The sequence below is a fragment of the Artemia franciscana genome, chromosome 8 (assembly GCF_032884065.1).
Source record: "Artemia franciscana chromosome 8, ASM3288406v1, whole genome shotgun sequence".
Classification (NCBI taxonomy): Eukaryota; Metazoa; Arthropoda; class Branchiopoda; order Anostraca; family Artemiidae; genus Artemia; species Artemia franciscana.
The window spans coordinates 19477414-19501132 of NC_088870.1; the positions used below are offsets into that span (position 1 = coordinate 19477414).

The 23719-nt window shown below is 35.6% G+C and overlaps 1 protein-coding gene across 1 annotated transcript; it reads right to left on the bottom strand.

Moving 5' to 3' along the window:
* Nucleotides 1-248: 248 nt before the first annotated feature.
* LOC136030100 (small ribosomal subunit protein uS7m-like) lies at nt 249-19358 on the bottom strand. Its single transcript, XM_065708769.1, has 5 exons — nt 19217-19358; nt 15664-15931; nt 8749-8919; nt 5327-5464; nt 249-374 (listed from the first exon to the last, which is right to left on the bottom strand). Exons 1-5 carry the CDS (start codon nt 19249-19251, stop codon nt 294-296), a joined length of 693 nt encoding a protein of 230 aa, XP_065564841.1. The 5' UTR covers nt 19252-19358; the 3' UTR covers nt 249-293.
* Between the last annotated feature and the right edge of the window lie 4361 nt (nt 19359-23719).

The window sequence follows — 23719 nt, forward strand, 5'->3', positions numbered from 1 at the left end:
TTTACTACAGAAGTGAAAACACGGATAAAGAGGAATTACAACTTTGAACTTAGTATAAAAATTTACATGTGGGAAACGTCAAAAAATAACATAATACCTAAATACTATTAAATATCTATGCCAGATTTAATTCTTATTCGTACTGTGCATTATCAATATTATTAAACGAATCTTATTGTCCATATCATGTCAATAGATTATGGTCTTCAAGCTTTAATTTGAAAAAACAAAAATGATGAGCTCGTAAGAAATTTAAATAAATTATTTATTCAAAAATAATGACAAACTAATAATTAGCCCCATCTGTAATGAGCGTAGGCTTTATTTGCTTCACACTGTTTATGTAGATCTATCTTTCTGCGGACAACACGTCCCTATAAAAGAATAAATGACATCAAAGGATACGTACAAAAAATGACAGTAAATCAGGAAGTATAAATATATCATTGCTGATAAATCAAAATATACCAAAGAAAAATGTCACAGGAAAAAAAAATGTATTTATTATCTACTACGCTCAGGTACACAAGAGAAAAGCTTCTAGACCCCCAAAATCAGCTAAACTAAAATATTTTCAGGCGACTTGGTGCTACAGTGTTGTATTAGTAGTGGTATTTATTTACCACACCTTAATTTTACGATTCTTTCGTAATTCTAGTAAATGATTTTTTTTTACTAATTTCTTACATAGTTCAATATAATACGTCCAAGATCAAACATCTATCAAAGAGCAAAGAGGAAATGGAGAACCAAGGCTACAAAAATGTCCGCATAAAAAGAATGCATTGGCCGGGTGGTCGACTAAAATGAAGTTCCAGTTTTATTTACCTCGTGTTGTTCTTATTTTATTAGTTTCATTCAGATTGACATTTCTGAAAAGCTTAACTTATTCCATAATATTGCTTTTAAGGCTTGATTGATTATAGGATTATCACGCAGCACTTTCTTATTTTTTTTTTCCAGGAAAGGAAGTAAACGCATATCATTCGGCTTTTTGTGGAATGAAGCAATTTTTCACCCGGGTTTTTTAAATTGTAGGTATCTGATCAATGTTCGGAATTCAGTCCCATAAGAAAAGAAAAAAGGGCAGAATTGTGAAGAGGACGGTAGGAGCCATAGGGGCTTGATAAAGTAGTCTTAAAATCTAAAGAGAGAGGCGGAGTTGAAAATGATAACTTTCACCCAACGACGGAAAATAGGGAGACCCATAAAATTATTCACATTGGTTAAAGTAATGGCAAGAGAGGTGTTTTCATCTGTTACTGCTATTTTAACTGTTTGCTTAACACTGAGATAAAAACAACTAGACTCAATCTTAAGGTATTTGTCACCAACTAGAAAAAAGTCCAGCGCAGTGTTCCTTAGTAACAAAAAACTCAGCACTGGTCTGTGATTACTGGAAAGATCTACTTTTTCCTCAACCTTTTGATTTGGCAAGTAATAAAGAATAGGTTTTGCAATACTATTTAAAGGATGGGGGGGGGGTACTTAGGCCTGATATTTAGCAAATGAATTACTGTTAGGATACTATATAAGGAGGGCCAAAGAATGATTTAAAGGCTATTCTTAGTAAAAACCACACACCATCACCTTTTTTTTTCAAATGAGGGCTCTGGAATACGGGCCTTAGTAAACTGGGAGCGATTTGACAAAATGAAGGATCTGAATCATGGAAGTGTACTTCTGTAACAGTTCCACCATCTGTCTATTTCATTCCACAAACAACTCAATTTCAGTTATCTTGTCAAAAGTTAGACTTTCAACGTTACTGACTAAGGATTACGGAAACTTAAAACGATTTGAGAAGCACGACATTCGTTGGGTTTGAGTAATGCTTGACTTAGTAGTTCTTGATTTGAATAATTTAGTTGGGGCGCTGAACAGCATTATAGGCTGCAGGAAAGATAATTATTTAATCAAGACACCCAATCCCCAGTAACTACCTTGCTGGAACCTCAAAAAGCAGGGTGATGGGCGAACTTATTTTGAGTCGTGGTAAGTGGTTAAGAAGGGAAAGGGTGCAGACGAAAGAGATCAGGTTCAGGGTTTTAAGAGAGGGTAGAAAGGATGAATGGTAATGCAGGATGGTACAAGAATGTGGTAGTAGGAAGGGAATGGCTGTGAGAAGAGGGAGGATATTGGATTTATTCCGATGAATGGAAGATGAAAACTCGTAAAAGCTGGTAGCTTCTTATAATAGTCTGCTAGGGTGAGCTGGCTAGGTGGAGTGGACAGGAGGTGGTGAGCATTGGGGATGTTTCATACAGCAGTCCAAAATATTTCGTTAAAAGGGGGCTTTCCTAGGTTGGGTTCTGGCGGGTTTAAACAGCGGGGCTGCCAAAGCTCGAATATCCGGAACATACTTGTAATATGATTTTCCTAGCAAAAACATAGAGGGGACATGGATATAGAGGCCATCGCAGCCCACAACAACGACCAATTCATACTAACTTACACATACGTATATGGTTAAAATAACGCTTTGCTTCAAAATTGATTATTAGGATGAAACTGAGACAAATATAAAAAGAATACTCTTTTTGCTCACACCCGACGAAACAAAGGACAAACTCTAGGCCCAGTTTGATTACGCTTGTCAAGACTAATTATCATAGAAGAATGATTATAAGGGCACTTTGTGCCAAATTTGCAACCGCTACATTTGAAAAATTTACAACTATTTTTATCACTGCTACTTCAGGATTAAGTTTGAAGACGGATATTAGTAATAATAAAATAACATATTCTAGGGGAGAAGTCCCTGGTAAAGCCACAATAATGCCTTTACGTACTTAAGGAAAAGATTCTATACCATTTGGCATTGACCATTTATTTTAAATTGCGATAGACCTCTGTCAAGAGAATCTAAAATTGCGTTACAAAATATAATTAAATAATCAGGGTTGCCAAATGCGTACATGGCATACGTGGTATAAAATTTTTCGGTAAATTCCACAGCTTCATAACCATATCAGTAACGATTTATGACCCTATAGCCTTTCCCCCAACTATTGGTGTATCCTACATGCATAAATACTTCTACACGAACAAGAAGATCTGCTTTTTTAAGCTTTTATTACCTTTTTTCAAGCTTTGTTTTTTTTTGTTGCTATTTACGGTTTTAAATTTGTTTTTCTTTGTTCCATACTTATCTCGTACCGAAGGCTACAAAGCAAAGGCCGGCTGAAACAATGGATTTTCTTGAAATATCAATTTAAAACAACTTTACCACAAAAGAAGTAATAATCATTCAAGCGTAAAAGGAATATAAATCCCTATCAATAAGTGAATTAAACCCAGAACGAACAGAAATTACCACAAATATCCGGTCAAGCTTGAAACGAATAGAAATTACGACGAAGAGATGAAGAGCTAATGCACTGAAGCCATATCACTCTCTATTTAGGTAGCGCTATAACACCGCCTTCGATTTGTTCAGTGATTGGAAATATTCCAAAGATTCGTGTCACTTCCATCTAGCCAAGGCGGTCTCCAAGCTTATTTATATATATTTTGAAGAGTCGCTTGCCTTGGGGCTACGTTTAAAAATGCGAGCCTCAAGGGATTTGAAGGCACCTCAAAAATTTTAAGTGCCAAATGTCACATATCTGGAGTCCTGGGGAAACTAAGCATAAATGTTGTCTTTGTCGAGCGTAAAGTAATAATAATAATAACACTTTCCTCGTAATCGCGTAAAAATGTAAAAGAGAATTACATACTGAGCGGCACCTAAGTTGCAGCCTGGAATATCTTTCTAAGCCTTTGAACAAATAAAGCTGCTTCATATTAGAATCAAAACCAGCAGCATTATTACAATTTGAAATTTTTTTATAAACCCCAACAGCCTAATGAAAGGAGTACTCTAGTCCCTTAAATATTATCTTTTCCACCGTCAATCAACATCCCTCCACAAATAATTTAAAGTGTTAAATGTCACTAAATGCAGTGACTGTAAAGCAGCTTAAATTAAGGATATCCGTGCCTATGAAAGATACATACAACTATCACTAGCTTTAAAGCCCAAGTTCTATCACATCCAGGTTATTATCATCTCACGAAAGAACTTCAGGCAGGTTTCATATCAGGCAGGTGTGGTCCTGTGACCATTTTAGATTACCACCAAACAATGGAAGTTATTATTATTCCTACAAGACGAACAACCACTGTGCGATTTTTCTTACTTTTTTATTAATCACACGCACCGTTTGCAATTTCAACTAGGTTGTGATAACGTATACGACAACCAGCTGTTAAAAATTACCCGTACTCGACATTACCCTGAAAGATCTTTTGTGGTATTATCTAATGTCAGTTGTGGAATACTCTCTCAGCTAAATTAATCCTCGGTAGACCATTTTCTTTGACATTATTAAGATGTGTTTGAACCGTCTGATGCGATGCAAAAATCGCATGGATGACCACCTCTATCATTCATACGAAACAATCGTCTTTTGTGGTATTATCTAATGTCAGTTGTGGGATACTCTCTCAGTCAGATTAATCCTCGGTAGACCATTTTCTTTGACATTATTAAGATGTGTTTGAACCGTCTGATGCGATGCGAAAATCGCATGGATGACCACCTCCATCATTCATACGAAACAATCGTCTTTTGTGGTATTATCTAATGTCAGTTGTGGGATACTCTCTCAGTCAGATTAATCATCTGTAGACCATTTTCTTTGACATTATTACGATGTGTTTGAACCGTCTGATGCGATGCAAAAATCGCATGGAGGACCACCTCCATCATTCATACGAAACAATCGTCTTTTGTGGTATTATCTAATGTCAGTTGTGGGATACTCTCTCAGTCAGATTAATCCTCTGTAGACCATTTTCTTTGACATTATTACGATATGTTTGAACCGTCTGATGCGATGCAAAAATCGCATGGAGGACCACTCCATCATTCATACGAAACAATCGTCTTTTGTGGTATTATCTAATGTCAGTTGTGGGATACTCTCTCAGTCAGACTAATCCTCTGTAGACCATTTTCTTTGACATTATTAAGATGTTTTTGAACCATCTGATGCGATGAAAAAATCGTAAGATGGACCACCTCCATCATTCATACGAAACAATCGTCTGAATGGTCGAACAAAATGTAAAGATTTTTTCTCATCATAGTTTGCTAATTTCAAAATAGTTGTCCATTTCCTGTGTCTTCTTGAAAGCAATAACACTACTATTTTTTGAGCCAGAAAAAGAGGGCTTATATCATGTTCTGCTTTACAGACTTTAGGTTTTCTTTTTGTCGTGGTTTGTTAGTAGGAGGTTACAAACTAGAACACTGAACTAAATACAAACCAAACCATATTACCTCTCCATTATAAGCGTTAACTAATTCGGTAGCCAATTGATCATAAAATCTTTTGGTTCTGTCTTTGTCTTTACCAGCGTCAATGAGCCAATTCATGGCTATGAAATTGGCCTTTTTCTCAGTAACAGCCACTGGGACCTAAAACAGAAGACAATTTTAAGTATACTGATAATAAGCCAAATTTCCGTTTTTAGACAGATATCCAAGAGGGAGTAGAAGCCAGTGGCTTGTTGGAAGGAGTAGTCAATACTCCTCTTTTAAAGACGTTAAGATCGGCACATGACTGAATATACTCCTGGCTTATTTAACCTCTACCTCCCCAAGGAAAACTCTTTAATGCTTTCTCAAAGAAAGCAGAAAAACTCCCGCTAAGACTAAAATATCTTTACATTCCTTTGTTTTTATAACCAACACAGTAGTATTGTCCAATTGATTAACGATTGCTTCCTTCGTGTTACAAATTGAAATAAGATTTTTCTTCCAAATACAAGTAAAGTCAGATATTAAAAATTAAACAATCAAAAGCTGCTTTAAACTCACTACAAATTGAATAAATCCTTGACGATCAGTTTTAAATTGAATATTTTAGAGTGTCTAGGCAAGAAGTCTAAACCTAATGAAGTCTGATAAAATGGCAAAAGTCACATGGCATATTTAATTACTATACCGAGGGTGGATTCACCAAACTGAGTTGCAGCTCAGGCCACAATAGCCCATTGCTTCATATTCAATTTATAACAGGAGAAAGGCAAACAACTGTTCAGGAAGGTGCCCTCACTCTTTTTTTTTTAACAAAAGTCATCAAACAAGTCAGCTAAAAAACAACAACAAATCAAATGGGTTTCGAAAAAATACTCATTGGTGGAGGGGGTAGGCGAAGAGAGCACAGAAAAATTTACAGCTTGATAAATTAAATGGTAAAATTTGCATGTCCATTGAAAATCTTTTCCCTAACTGGATTGGATCAAGGATATTTACTTTTCTTAAAAAGAACTGGTTGTAATGCAGCTAAATTGCAAGATATCCATGGAATCATACATTCTGGCGATTTAATTGTTCAAAACTGAAGTCCAACAAAGTTTTTGTTTGTTTTGAGCAGTCAACAAGGTTTGCTTTAAACAGAACTATCTAATATTTACAATTGCTCTTTTGATTTCCCTGTTACTTTGGCGCTAGCTTTTGTTTTCGTGCATTATTTTACGTTTCTATCTATTTTAGCCATTTTAAATTTAACCACATTATGTACATCTCCATGGCTTTGAATTCGACTAAATGGTCAACAGCGATTTCTTAAAAGTATTTGTTTTTCTTATATAAACATATCTCCTGATTTAAAGAATTTTGTTAAATGTTTTTTTCATCCTCCAGATTTATGTGCAATGAATTTTCAAGTTTGTGTTACACAAAGTTTGGATGTTTTGGACGATAGACACTCAATTGTTTAGGAGAGTGTGTCTCCAATGCAACTTTTTATGCCAAATTTAGAAACATGTAACACATAGTCGTTCTTGCATTTAATTTTTTTTTTCTATTTTCGGCATAGCGGACAGAAACGAAAAGAATATACAATTTAACAAATAGGATTATTTGAATAGATCAAGCACCCACACACTAGATCTGAAATGCAACCCAAAGAATAAACCTTGGAAAATATACAAGTTTTTATGCCAAATTCAGAAATGCAATCAGATTTTTTCTTGCACCCACAGTTCTCCAGTATCTTTTTATTTACCAGTAATATTATCTTTTGGAATTTCAGAAAGAACAAAAAAAAAAGTATTCAGCACACTTTTGGTGTTGAAAAAAAAACTCTGAAAATTTTATTTTTCAAACTCAGCCTAACAATTTGAAGTAGAAAAAACACAAGGAAACTGAACTTTATTTCTTTTTAAGGTCCAAAACAGACAAATTTTGCAAATAAAACTTTGGAAAATAATTACTCAGAAAATAAGGGCGATGAAAAACGTCCAATAACATATAAAAAATCAGCACATAAATACAATGAGGATTGTTTTTAGTTCGTATTCATCAGTTATTAACAGGAAAAAATGTAAATTTTGTTGGCCAAATTAATATCGGGTCCACTATTAAAAATTGGGCTATTTTAGTGATTAGCTGCTAACTAAAAACAGCTAAATTAAATTTTTGAGACTTAGCACAACCATTTACTTACTTAATTACTTGTACTTGTTGCAGGATCAGAGGTGGACACCTTACCCTTTATCTAAAAGACTCCATGATCTGTGCCAGCTCTTCAACAAACCGAAACCAGGAGCTCTCCCACTTTCTGCCAAACTTTCAAAATCCATCAATGGTATCAAGGTCGTTTTTGACAGCTGCCCATCAATCCTTCAATTGACCGCCAGGATGTCTGTGCCAATCTCGCAAAGGAGCAACAAGAAGCACTTGCTTGATGATGCGATCACTGGATCTTCTTGGGGCATGACCAAGCCAACACAGTATTCTTTGTTTGACAATCCTGGCAGTGGGTTCGATGTTAAAGCAGCGGTGACATCAGCATTTGAGATTCTGTCGAGTATCGAATCATCAGAATTTTTAGTAAATAGCAGTGGTCACAGACGTCCATACCATAAGGTTGAAGCGCCGTCAGTGCACATCCATTTACGCACGATACCAAAATTCCACATGTGATTCCATCAAGACCACGTTCACCGCTTAAAGCACAGATGCTTAAAGCCGTGAATGGTTAGACCGTTTGCTCAAGCGGTAACCATGCGCTCTCCCGACGTACTATCCAATATATTTTCCAACTATCAAATATATTAGAAAATTTTCTATTACAATGGAAGAACCGAGCGTGCTGAATTTGAAAGAACCTCACCAGCTTGACTCTAGTTCGGCATTGTGGAGTGACATGAGAGGTGTAGCATAAGTGGGAGATGGTAACGTCGGCAATGAAGGGGGGGAGGAATTAATGCCAGGCTTTTCTTCTCTCTCAATCGGACTATTTGTCTTGGCTTTTTCTGAAATTAGCCACGACTTGATGCCAACAACTATTCCATTTTAATTTACGATACGAGTATGAATTTTAAAATATATATAGGACATATAAAAACACATATATGTTTACACTAAAATTTAAAGTTAAACAGGTACATGTCTAGATTTGAGTACATTACCCTCTTTTTCTTGATTGCTATACATCCATTATTATGCAGGTTTGGAACACATTTTTGAATTTTAACAATCACTCAAGGATCAACTTAAGAAGAACCATAAGAAGTTTCCCTCTCTATTTTTTTTTCAAATAAGATGTGCCTTGGAAACACGTCTGGAGATAGACCTTTTTCATCTGCGTTTAGATTTTAAGTGTGACAGTACGTCAAAATATGTAACCAAATAAGTAACCAAATCAAAATTAATACAAATTTATTTCCAGTTCTTTTCGGCTGACTTTTTACCTGATACGTTTGTCCACCTCTTTTGATGGGGGTCAGTTCCAAAATGGGCGTGCAATTTCGGACAGCCCTGTGAAAAACGGTCAATGGATTCAATTCAATTGCTTCCCTTTCTTCTTGTGTTTGTGCATCCAAAAATTTGGTCAACTGAATCTGCTTGATTTTCATAAATGTCTAGAAAAATGCAGAAAATACAAATAATTGAAAATACTATTTAGTATTTTGTCAGTCTGCTCAGAAATAAAATAGATCGAGTCATGAAATAAACGAAAATACTATGCAAGACAAATTGCCTTTTTGTGAATACCGTATCAATCAAAAGATGGAACAAATTTGTATTTTTGTGTATCTCTATGTGATTGAGCACCAAATGTGCTTACATTCATTTATTATCTCTATTTTTATTTATTCATTTTATATTTATGTATATGTTCTATTTATGAATCTAGCTCTTGCTGTGAGAAAGTCTTTATGGTTTTATGTGATATTCATTTACAGCTTTACAAGTCAAATTCAGGACTAATTAATACAAGGGAACATTTCTCTGCAAGATATGCAAACTCATGCTTGTGAAGAGCGATTAATTCCTAGAGGAAATTGTTTTATATTTTGTATAATAACATTCAGAGTGAGTGAATTATCAGTCTTCCCCATATGTTTAAAATTTGGTCTAGGCAGTTATCCGTTGGCTCTGAAGCCAATCATTTATTTTGAAGCGACGCAGAAAGTGCCAAAAGAGGAGGAGTCAGACACAGAGACAGCTGAATCAAATGAGATCAGACATTAATTTCGTTGATTAATATTGAATTTATACTTCTTATTCATAGTTGTATTATCAAATTCATTTTATAGTTTATTTTATAAATATTTGATTATGAATTTATTCGAAGTTGTCATTACAAAATTGGTTAGCACTTAATGACAAAAAATCTCTTTGTCTTTACTATTGCCAGTTCTTATTTTTAGAGAATGCGTGACAAATTTACAAAGTGAAGCAGAAAGGCAAGAAGGGGACTTATTTCTACTGCTACTAGCGTAAAAACTCTATGAACATTATTAAACATTTCCCAAAACAGGCTTAGAAATCTATGTTCTTTACTCAATCCAGATAAAAAAATATTCCTGGCAAAAAAGAAATAGCAGCTTTCAGCAATTACAGTTTGAAGGTTACTGGGCTACAAGGAGAATAATGCCCATTATTCAGCTTCCCAAACTAAAAAATAAAAGAAAATGATATTACCATCTTTCTCATACTTTTTTAATCAGCACAGCAAGACTGGTTCCAAATTTTTTAATCTTATTTGAAGAACTGTTCAACTTAATTCTAAGAGTCCCATATAAATGCAACCAAACAAATATGAAAAATTGTCTAAATGACTGAAAACAAATTGACCATATTTGAGTCATCATATGAAATTTATAGATATTTAAATCTAAATATATTTTTAAATATGTAGAAACTGCAAAATTACGGCATTAAAAACTTGTGTTACTATTTTGTTAAGCTGTATAACTTTGAAAAATTCGCAAACACCCTCATTGATCCCCAGATTCCAAGATAGCGATTTTTCCAGCGCTTATAAAAATTCTGAATATTTGGGGTACCGTAATTATTTATAGACCCGTTCTGACCTGTAGCAGAGTGCCAAAATAATTTCTTAAGACTACCCTACAATTTCATTACAAATAAAACAAATGAAAAAAATCAAAAACAGGAATTATAATTGAATGTGATAGCGAAATCTATCTATATATATATATATAAATAAGTTGTCTGTGTGTGTGTGTCGAGTGACGTCATGTTTGTGTGTCAACTGACGTCATGTTTGTCGACTAACGTCATTATAAGGATTGAGCTGTATGCGTCATGAAGTTGTTTGTCGACTGACGTCATGTTTGTCAACTGATGAAATTACATACCGGGACACAAATGACGACCGGGACACAGGGAATATAAATGACGACCGGGAACCTCAAAGAGAAATTACAGACTGGGACACCCGGACACAAATCACGACCGGGACAGAGGGAATATAAATGACGACCGGGACACAGGGACACAACTACAACGGGGACGCCGGGGGCACATGCGGGATATATAAATGACGACCGGGACACAGGGATTGTTCGAATAGAAATTACAGATCGGGACACCGGGACACAAATGACGACCAGGACACCGGGACACAGGGAATATAAATGACGAACGGGACACTCAAAGAGAAATTACAAACTGGGACACCGGGACACAAATGACGACCGTGACACAGGGAATATAAATGACGACCGGGACACAGGGACACATCATTAGAATAATGAGGTATAGATCTGAATACGGATTGTTTTTACCATGGACAATTATATGTTGCATGTTCAAGAGTCAGTAAACCTGACAATCTATTTATATGCAACATATATATAAATATATATATATATATATATATATATATATATATATATATATATATATATATATATATATATATATATATATATATATATATATATATATATATATATATATATATATATATATAGGATACGGCATTAGACTTTACAGTCCCTACCGGCGGTGCTGATCTCCGTTTCTTGGCCCTTCAGCCAGGAAGTGCAATGGGGGACTGGGGGCCAACCATCCTGTGCTTTCGCACACCCTTCCTGTTTACCTTCCCCAGATTTCTCCAGGTACCCATTTATAGCTGGGTCGACTCTGGATCTGAAAATGTTTGACCAGAGTCATCGTTTTGCAATCGGACACGCATGTTTGTAGTTAATTTTAATGTTTTTACGTGTGCCCATAAATTAGAATTTGTGTTCCGGTGTCCCAGTCTGTAATTGCTATTTGAGTGTCCTGGTCGTCATTTATATTCCCTGTGTCCCGGTCGTCATTTGTGTCCCGGTGCTTTGTTGATGGTGATTGCTAATCAAACATTCCTTGTGTCCCGGTCGCTTTCTCTTTGAGTGTCCCGGTCGTCATTTATATTCCCTATGTCCCAGTGTCCCCGTCGTCATTTGTGTCCCGGTCTGTAATTTCGTCAGTCGACAAACATGACGTCAGTCGACACACAAACATGACGTCACTCGACACACACACACAGACAACTTATTTTTATATATATAGATAGATGTCCCGGTGTCCCGGTCGTCATTTATGTCCCGATGTCCCGGTCTGTAATTTCGTCAGTCGACACACAAACATGACGTCACTCGACACACACACACAGACAACTTATTTTTATATAGATAGATTTTATATATATATAGATAAGTTGTTTGTCTGTGTGTCTGTCTACTGACGTCATGTTTGTGTGTCGACTGACGTCATGCTTGTCAACTGACGTATCTAGAATCCACCGGACACAAAGTTAACTGCTTTCTTTTCGCTATGCAAAAATGATTCTTTTGCAAAAAAACTGCTGTATACTGAAGTGCCTTCGTATTACACGTGGAATACTAAAAATAAAGTATTTGAGCGTCGAAAACAGGGTAAGTCAGTCGACGGCCAACCTACCATCTTCAAAGATACCACGATAGGAAGACTCTACACCGTTCACCCCAATCAACATAAAAGCTTCTTTCTACGCCTGCTTTTGGTGAATGTACCCGGTCCGACGTCCTTTGAGTATTTGAGAACTGTAAACTGTACTATACACGACACTTACCGTGGTGCATGCCAAGCTCTGAATTTATTGGAGAATGACCAACACTGGGATAACTGCATCAATGACGCGTGCGAAACGTCAACTCCAAGTCAAATTCGTGCATTGTTTGGAATCATTCTAACAACTTGCTCTCCTTCAGCTCCTACAGAGTTATGGGGAAAATATAAATCGAAGATGTCCGAAGATATACTCCATCGAAAACGGTTAGAGACGTCAGATATGACTTTTGATTTTACATCAGAAATTTATAACTAAACTGTAGTTATTATAGAAGATTTGTGCGTATGTATGGCAAACAAATCTCTTCAGGATTTGGGAATGCCTTCACCTAATCGTACTGCTGCTGTTTCGACATGTGTAGAATTGGATCGTGAACAATGTTACAGTACAAGTGACCTATTGTGGTATGTACAAAATAACATTTCCAAGTTAACGTCGGAACAAAAAGACATTTATGATACGATAATGCATTGTGTCGATAACAACGTTGGAGAAATTTTCTTTTTGGATGCGCCAGGAGGTACTGGTAAAACGTTTGTGATAAAACTGATTCTGGCATCAATTCGTTCAAAAAATGATATAGCGTTGGCAATTGCGTCGTCCAGAATACCCGCGACGTTGCTGTCTGGTGGAAGAACTGCTCTTTCCGCTTTGAAATTGCCTCTGAATTTGCATTCTACAGAAACTCCCACGTGCCATATTTCCAAATCATCTGGGATGGGTAAAGTATTGCAGCAATGCAAACTTATTATTTGGGATGAGTGCACAATGGCACACAAAAAATTGCTCAAGGCTCTGGATCAATGTTTGAAAGATTTGCGAGGGAATTCGAAACCCTTTGGCAGCACATTAATATCGCTTGCGGAAGATTTCAGACAAACATTACCTATAATACCTAGATCAACCCCTGCAGACGAAATGAATGCTTGCCTGAAAAATTCTAATTTATGGGCACATGTAAAAACATTAAAATTAACTACAAACATGCGTGTCCGATTGCAAAACGATGACTCTGGTCAAACATTTTCAGATCAATTGCTGGCAATTGGAAACGGAAAGCTCCCAGTAGACTCAATTTCAGGACGTATACAACTACCTGCTGAATTCTGTAATTTAGTGATGTCCAAAAATGAATTGATTGAAAAAGTATTTCCGAATATTCTAAACAATTATAAAAATAATAAATGGCTAAGTGAAAGAGCGATTCTTGCACCCAAAAATATAGACGTCCACGAAATCAACAATATTGTTTAAACCAAGATTCGAGACCAGGCAGTCCTTTACAAGCCAGTCGACGCAGTTTTGGAACCAAATGAGGCAGTTAATTATCCATCTGAATTTTTAATTCCGTGGATCTTTCAGGGTTTCCACCACACGTGCTATAACTAAAAATAGGCGTACCAATGATACTGTTAAGAAATATCAACCCACCAAAGCTTTGCAATGGCACGCGACTCGCCATAAAAAAAAAACAATGGAAAACGTAATAGAGGCCACAATTTTGACAGGGCCTTTTGAGGGTGAGGCTGTTCTTTTTCTTGCATACCCATGATTCCAACGGATCTGCCTTTTCAATTTAAAAGATTGCAATTCCCAATTCGATTAGCATTTGCAATCACCATCAACAAAGCTCAAGGTTAATCATTAGAAAAATGTGGTATAGATCTTAATACTGGTTGTTTTTCCCATGGACAATTGTACGTTGCATGTTCGAGGGTCGGTAAACCTGACAATCTACTTATTCGCAGCGACAATTGGACAGCGAAGAATGTTGTATATTCGCAAGTTTTACGCAGTTAATTTGTATTGTATCTATCTATCTATCTATCTATATAAAAACGAGTTGTGTGTATGGATGTTTGTTTGTTTTTAAAAAGAGCGTTTGCATATGACGTCATTATAAGTACATAAGGCTTTCTATGTGCACAGACAATGGGAAAGCCAAGAATGTTGTATATTCGCAAGTTTTACGTAGTTCAAAACACATATATAAATCTATCTATATTCCTAGGTGGGACACAGGGACACAACTACAATGGCACGTAACTAATATGGCGCGTAACGACTTATGCGCGAGGGGGGCTTGGGGGGGGCACGAAGCGCCACCTCAACAGCTAGTTATTTAGATAAAACTGTCTTATTTAAAATATTTTACCCATTTTTCGTCATTTTCATTTTTTTTTAGTACGGGAATGCCCTGTTGTTCTCTCTCTCTCTTCTCTTGTATGCTAATAAATAAAACTTTTTAAAAGATTTGATTTTCATGCATCATGCTTAATCAAGGTAAGTTCAGCTTCTATAATAAACATGGCTAGTGGGTTTAAATTACTTATTCTGTCTTGTAGTAAACAAGACAAAAAAAAACAAACAATTCTCTAAATATATAGAAAAGAGAAAAAAAAGAAGATAATATATTTTTCATCAGAAAGAAGAAGCTAATAAATTGACAATGCTTTTACATTTCCTCTTATTACTGTGTTATTTGTCATAGGAACAACAAGTCCATGATTATCTCTCCTGGTTTGTGTATTTCATTTTAGGCCTTTTAATTTTTTTTTTCATAGTTCACTTAAAAGCAAACCTTCCTCCCCCTACGTTGTTTTATGTCTTAAGTTTCAAACATTGCAACTTGCCTTCAGGAGAAGGAAGGGTATCCTAAAAGCCTGTACCAGGGTTGATATTAAAAAAAAGGAAAACAAAAAAAAACACTAGAATCGTTTTAAAAAGCCATAGTATCAGCTCCCATCCTCAAAATATCCTCTGAAACTCTAAAGTTCTGGATGTGTATATGAATCGTAAGCAAACATGAAGAAGAAATAAAACAGAAGGTGATGCCCAATAACTCTTTCTTTTCAAAAGAAAGAAAGAAACAAAGAGAGAGCAAGAAAGAAGGAGATGGAGCAAGGGAGAGAGAGAGAAAGAGAGAGAGAGGGGGTATCTGTTTTGACTATAAAAAGCCTTAGCTATGGTTCCATTACTGTATAAAAGGAAGTTTTGCGAGGCCTTTTTGGACTAAAACTTCTTAAAGAATATCACAAAAGAAAATAAAACAGATATAATAACACAAAAGTACCTTAAATAAATTTTTGGATGGCTTTTGCAGCAAAGCTGAGATTTTATTCAAAATGGCTTTTTTCAGAGATTCGGAAAAACAGCTTTAAAGAGATTACTATCTGCCAAGCATCATCCCTCCCAGTAAAAAATCTAGGCTAAATTTTACATGAATTACTGAAATTTATTTAAGATATCAGCTTACCCTATTCATTAGATGTTGAGCTGTTTCTTTCATTCCTTCCCTCATAACATAGTTTGTGAATTTTCTGAGGGTTTCATCATAGAATAATAAAGAAGTCTGGTCAGACTCAGCTGCTTTGACACCTATCGGCTTTGGACGTTGACCTTGATTAATTTTCTCCAGTTCCTCATGATCAGTGATGGCTTCTTCATAAAAAGGAGCATATCTACTATAGCTTCTTAAAACAATGATTTTACTTCTTTCTTTTGCTACCAGTGACTTGGATATCCTGAAAAGAGTTCAAAAATTACTTAATAAGGAAAACAAAGTAGCATCAAGAAAAAACAGGAGAGAATGAATTGAAATCAAAAGGATCACAGCCCATCACTACAGAGCAGGGACTGGGAGAGATGTGCCAGATGGAGCAATGACAATGATTTCCTTTACCTAAAATCCATATTCTGAAGCTAAAATCATGCAAAAGTGTTTACTGTTACCAGTCATGGGTCAGTTTTTCTGTTGCTAGAGACCAACAGAGTCAGATGACTTTTAGTTCTTTTCTTGTTCATAGCTGCTTGATAATAGATTTGGTCAATCTGGAGCACTTTTTCAATAAAAGTAAATAGGAAGGTCTCGACAAGAAGCAGACTGCATCACAAACTATTTGTCAAGGTTCACAAAAAGCATGGTGAAAACTTGGAGAAGCTTGTCAAAACTAGGTGGCCTTTGGAAGAAAAAAAAATGTTTTTGGTACACTCTTAATGACTAACCACTTGAGGCTTTTACTGAGGATAGAGATCTGGGTGTCTTGGTTGATGAGAAACTTAAATTTGATTCTAATGCTTCTATTGCTGCTTCATCAGCTAACCAGGCCCTAGGAACAATTAAGAGAACAATCAGCAGCCACTCTCCTGTAGTCATGACAACCCTATATAAAGCACTTGTTTGACCAAAACTTGAAGTTGGCATTACACTTCCATCCCCTTTTTACAAAAAAGACAAATTCATCCTAGAAGCAGTCCAAAGGTGAGCAACAAAACTGATTAGCAAATTCCCAACAGTCCCCTATTGTGAGTGTCTTTGTTGCCTCAAACTACCAAGCCTAACATATACGCGCAAATGCAGTAATGTCATAACTGCCTTCAAACTTATCTCAATAAACATTGTCCCTGATTTATTCTTGTTTGCCACCACCTCTTCTACCAGATGTCACTCATAGAAACTGTCTAAGATGTCATGCAGACTCCATCAGAGAAATCAGTTCTTTTCAAACAGAGTCACCAGCCTTTAGAATATGCTGTCTCTGCAACTTGTCTGGAAACTTTCAAATCAAGAGTGGATGGTGAATGGAGTGATGTAGACTGGAATCATGATTGGGTAGCCCATGAGTCTTCAACTCGTCTTTAATTCTTCATGGCGCCTACAAGGAGGAAATCCTTAGATTTCTCCAAGCTGCAATTTAAGATGATTTAAGGTAAAGACACTTTGTTTCTTTTAACAAAAATTTAGCCACCTTTTATGTTGATTCCACTGTTGGCTCATGGAAAAGGAAATGTTCTAGTAGTGGCAGGACTTTTGACCACTTATTAACTTTAAAGCAGACATTCTCTACTTTGTTATTTACAGACTGGTTTCTGAGTTGAACCATTGGTTTGATCTCAATAACTCTCTATTGCAGTTACTTGAGGCCTTCAACCCAAAGTTTTATAACTTCCTTGATCAAGGATTCTTTCAAATGCTCCAGAACAAGCATTTGATCTGTGAAATCTGACAATCTAACTTTGCTGTCATAATTAAGCTTTGCAAAGATGAACAATTATTTCATATACTTCATATGGCTTGGACCACAGAATAAATTGCATGCTCAATCACTTCTTATGAAGAATCCAGAAGCATTCAGTTTGGTTCTCAACACATTTGACCTAATTTTATCACTTGATTTGTCTGTTACATCAAATGAACAATTATTTTTGTATGAAATGCATAAAAACATATCTTTGTATACATGTGTCAGATGACCAACTAAGTGATCTTTTGATCATTGGTACCCAACCCAAAAAAGCAAAGACTTTAATCCTGCTGAAGTAGACAAACTTGAGAATTTAATGAAGCATTGCTTCACCTTGGTCAATTAGTGAAAAACCCGTTTGTTTAGATTACATTTTTATTCTTGAAATAAAACTGCTCTTATCACTTGACTAGAAAAAATCAGCTGCAACTTTGCCCCCCACCCCCCTAAGAATTTTAATAATATTATGCTTCTGTACTCTTCAAGGCCCTTCTACAGCATTGTTTTTGTTCATGGTTCTGGTAAGGTTACCTTATGGATTGTCTACCCTAAGGCCACAAGGGGGGTATACATGCAGGGTTTCTCTTCTAGGAATAAGGGCAGAGGAAGCACTAGAATATATTCAATTTCAACCTCTCCATTATAACTTCCTTCTTCTTGAAAATTTTTGTAAAATTCTAGTTTAGCTACAGTTTGCTATCTTGGAAAGGGGTTAGGTTAGGAAAATGAAACTTTCAGTAATGAATCTAGGACCAAGGTATTGACAAGCTTCAATGTTAACCCTCTTTTGATTTCAAAGTCTTAGAAATTTGTTAGTACTTACTGATTATATAGTAAAATCCTTATTATCCTTATATTGCTCTATAGTTATCCTTATATTGCTCCAAGCTACAATTTAAGGTAATTTTAAGAGAAAAAAAAACTTGTGAAGGGAAGTTCAATTAATGTTAATGAAATCAAACAAAATATGATAAAAATATAATAGTTTAAAACCAAATTTAGGCTATATATCTGAACATTAGGGGGGGGGGGTAAAGCATGGTATATATTAAATTTGTGACATAACCTAACCAAAATACCAACTAAATACTTGAATAAAATATAACTATAATTTATTTTCCAACCAAGTCAAAGCTAATTGTGTGGTAGGCTATAAAGAAGTTGCTTGACCAGTTTCTTGTGTCATGTTTGCAGCATCTGTGACCAAAATTCATTAGAGTTTATTATATAACCAATAAGTACCAATTTGCCTACTTGACAGGTCTATAATTAAAGAAATTTTGGTATATCAGCATTTTGAATTAATTTTCAGTTAGCCTAGGCCATTCACTTTATTTTTCTATGGTTTTAGCTTTGAAAATGTAATTCCTGTTATTTAAGTAGGCCTAGAATTTTCAGCCATCTCAATGTTATTTTCTCTAAATATAGGAAATGTTTTAGCATATCTTTAAAACCTCATAAACTGGGATTGAGCAAAGTTGTGAAGCTGAAAACAGTTTTGTTATATATCATTTAAGCAAAAGACATATTTTGCAAGGTTTCGCTTTAATAACACAAAGACTTCTAAAGCTCACTGCCCTCTAGAAGAAGAATGAGTGGAGGTAGGTACAAAGATACTACAGGAAACACTTTAATCTGTAGACCTGTCCCTGAAAGTTTCATTTTCCTAACCTAATCCCTTTCCACGATCACGAAAAGTAGATAAACTAGATTTTTATCCAAATTTTGAATAAAATAAGAAAAAACTTACGACGATTATAAATAAGGAGTATTCTAACTACTTACCCATTTCCTAAAACCTTGATATATAAAGAAGACATGCCTGAGGACGTTTGAATTTAACGCGATTTTCTTGATTTAAAAAATTTGCAGATGACATCGAATTCAAATTGGATGATTCCACGACAGGTTTGATACAGCCATCCTGTGAAAAATTCGAATTCTTTCTTAAAGTCCTTACCTATTAAGGTCGTTTTTGTGGCCAGTCAACGCTGTTCCTTTTTTTCAACCGTCAATTTCACTGTTTTTAGCACCTTTGTAAAATTGTGTTTTTTTTGTAATTGGGCCTTCAACTTTTGCCTTGGTTGGTCTTTTGTCCTTATGAAAAACATAACGCTCGACCTATGTTTTTAACAGAGGCTGATTCAGTATCAGACTGTTGGCTAGCATCCTTATGAATTTTTAATGTCGTAATTTATAGCTATTTCATTGTTTGGAGCTTTTAAAATTGTAGAACATTAACTTTTGCCTTGACTTGTCTTTTGTCATTATGAAATACATATCGCAAAAACTAAATTTTTAAAAAAGGCATTGAAGTATTTTGACATAATCCATGTCAAAATACCAAGTCCAATTACCATAGCTATTATTGTCAATTTTGGTACGTTTTGACTCCGCTATCACTCATCTTATAATCCTGTTTTTCTTTCTTCTTTATTTTTGATTTTTATTACTTCAGACAATTTCCCAATACTCTTTACTTTGGCTACCCCTATTAGTCTAGTTTTATATGACGGTCCAGATTTTAGCTTTGTTGATTATTCATGTGGAAGACACATTTTCCTTTTTCTTCCGATGAATTGTGATTTATAACACTTTTTAAATTTTCGTTTTTCGGGCCTTGTCTCATTTGATAGTCCCGGTTGTTGATTTTCATCCATTGTGAATTTAATTTGTTCAGGATGTTCTCTTGGTCTTATCACGTTTGATAGTTTAGGTGGTCCCAAAGAATCATCATTTTAATTCTCATCGCTATCATTTTCTATTTTGACACATTTTTATTCTTGTTGTCGCTTGTCTTCTAACCCCATTTTTATTTCTACTTCATTTTGGATTTTCATTACTTCAGACAATTTGCCAATACCCTTTACTTTGGCTGCCTTTATTGTTATTGGCTTACATGATTGTCCAGGTTGTAGATTTGTCAATTATTCAGGTGATGGGACAAAAGCTTCTTTTTCTTCCAACAAATTATCATTTATAACGCCTGTAAAGTTTTGTTTTTTGGGAATATGTCACGATAAGCTTTTCCTACTGATGTGTCTTTTCATATTGTCCTTTTCAAAGATTTTTGATTATTGAAGCAGATCCGATTTCTAACACCAATTGTCTACTAAGCTTGAAACGTTTGGTTTTCTTTGAAAGGTTTTTGAATTGTTGTAATCCATTGTCCAAATATATACAAATATTTTTGTAATTACTCGTTTTTGCTTTTTAAGCAACCTTATGTCTTTTCATACTGGGGTCTTTTCAAAGATATTTGATTATTCAAGCAAGTCTGATTTCTAACAACGGATTCTTCTAAGCTGCAAACTTTTGGTTATCTTTTTTAAGATTTTTAAGTTTTTTCATCCCTTGCCAAAATATAGTATAGTATATATTTATAGTATATATATATAGTATATATGTATAGTAAAGATAGTATATATTCCAACCCATTCCATTCAAAGACGCCCTCTTTACGACATCCCAATAAATTTCCACTTCCCTTAAATCCTTTGTTAAATCCTCCCATCCCGTTCGGGAATGATTTGCTTTTTGTTTTGTCCTAGACGGCTGGCTGACAAGCACAGTCTTGGGCAATCTGTTATCCATCATCCACAGAACGTGACCCTCCCATCCCGTTCGGGAATGATTTGCTTTTTTTTTGTCCTAGACGGCTGGCTGACAAGCACAGTCTTGGGCAATCTGTTATCCATCATCCACAGAACGTGTCCTAGCAAGCTCATTCATTTTCTCACTATCAAACAGTTCGTGGTAACGAACTGTAGTAAGGAGCGACCCGGCTCAATAGTAAACGAAACTCTAAAAAACGGAATTTCAATACTAAAAGATATATCAAAAGAATCGGATTTTTATGCTGATGTTAAATATATAAGTTTTATCAAATTTAGTCTTTGTCATCAAAAGTTACGAGCCTGAGAAAATTTGCCTTATTTTGGAAAATAGGGGGTAACACCCCCTAAAAGTCATAGGATCTTAACGAAAATTACACCATCGCATTCAGCGTATCAGAGAACCCTATAGAAAAAATTCCAAGGTTCAATCTACAAAAATGTGGAATTTCGTATTTTTTGCCAGAAGACAAATCACGGGTGCGTGTTTATTTGTTTTTTTGTTTTTTTTTCCCAGGGGTCATCGTATCGACCAAGTGGTCCTAGAGTGTTGCAAGAGGGCTCATTCTAACGGAAAAGAAAAGTTATAGTGCCCTTTTTAAGTGACCAAAAAAATTGGAGGGCACCTAGCCCCCCTCCCACGCTCTTTTTTTCCCTAAGTCAACGGATCAAAATTTTGAGATAGCCATTTTGTTCCGCATAGTCGAAAACCATAGTAACTATGTCTTTTAGGATGATTTACCCCCCACAGTCTCTGGAGGAGGTGCTGCAAGTTACAAACTTTGACCAATGTTTACATACAGTAATGGTTACTGGGAAGTGTACCGACGTTATCAGGGGGATTTTTTTGGTTTGGGTGTGGGGTTCAGGGGAGGGGGATATATGGGAGGATCTTTCCTTGGAGGAGTATTTCATGGGGGAAGAGAAATTCAATGAAAAGGGCGCAGGACTTTCTAGCATTACTATAAAAAAAAACAATGAAAATATAAAATATAAAATATATAAAATATAGTTTTTTTCAATTGAAAGTAAGGAGAAGCATTAAAACTTAAAACGAACAGAGATTATTACGCATATGAAGGGTTCTAAAAATACTTTAGCATAAAGAGCGAGGTATTTAGGAGGAGATAAATACTTCGCTCTTTATGCTAAAAAATTTTTAAATAATTTCAACTATTTATTCTACGGCCTTTCTGATTCAGGGGTCATTCTTAAAGAATTGGGATAAAACGTAACGTAAGTTACGTTAGTTATGTACGTTTGTTACGTAAGTTAATTCAGTTTGTTTGATTCTTTCTCGCAACTCCACTTTTTAAAACAATAAAAAACTTTAGCGTAAGGAGCGGGGTGTCGAGGAGGAAAAGCGCCTTTCATATACGGAGTAATTTCTGTTCGTTTTAAGTTTTAATGTCGCTCCTTACTTTCATTTTAAAAAACTTGTTTTTTTTATTTAATATCCCTATAAAGCGGGATCAAACCACAATTCTCGTACATCTTACTATGTGAGATACAGCCAGTAAGTTGGGTAATCAAAACAATAATTGTTTTGTTGGGTCAACAAAACAATTTCTTTGGAAAACATCTAGCAGCTACTTTTCTTGCTCCTTAGGACAAAGTCAATAAAAATGATCCGAATAAATGGGGATAGAACTTAGCCCTGCTTAATTCCTGATTTAATCAAAACCACCTAGTAACCTCATTTCCTAATTCAACCCTTTCGGGTTCCTTGCTTGATAAGAAGCACAAGCGTTTGTCATGGTCATGCTCTAGAGACCAATGAATAGCCTATGCCACTACTTATAACATTGGACACCAGATGTCAGCATGATCGACTCTGACCATACATGCATTATAGTCACTGACTATTTTAGGACAATATATCGTCATTTTTTTCTGTCCTCCTTCTTCCTAGCAATTATTTTCAGCTCAAAGGAATGCCGATTTGACGCTAAAAGACACTTCTATTGTCCTCGATAAGCTCCGGGGAATCATTTTTTGTGTTCCTTATTGTCTCAAACAAATGAAAACATTTTTCTTTTATGTACAACAACAATTGAATCAAAGTAAAACTTAACCGGCTTCTTTGGGCTATAATGCTTCATACTGGATCAACCTTTGAATAATGTAATACTCTCACCAACTTAGAGAGCCTGTGTCCCACTCTAAGAACCCGATACCTGAATGTTCAGCTTTTAAATCAATGGTCAAATTTTTGAATAGTTTGTCCTCACACCTTTCTGATGTTGCACGGTGGTCATTGAGATGGATAAACCGTTAGATAGAACACATACTGTCCCTAGTCATTGTTTTTTTTTTATAGATAGCTGGTACCTGCATATCTTCTGAGCTTTCCCAGTACATTCTCGTATCCGGGAGAAAACGGTATTACACAATTATGTTGATGTCTAAGAACCCCAAGAGTTCTCGTGATTAGGGACTTGAAGGTCTTGGAGAAGACTAATTTATCCATCTTTTAAAGAAGTACAGGTTAGTTTGCTCAATAGTGACTTTCAGTAACTTCCTGTCAAATAACCGATGGAAGAAGTCAGTTGGTATGGTACAGTCATCAAAAAGGCCAATTCTCGGTCCACTTTCTTCCAAAAACGCTTCCATAGTTGGGGCTACCGAAATTTGTTTGTTCCATTTGGGTCGAGACATATCGACTAAGCATTTT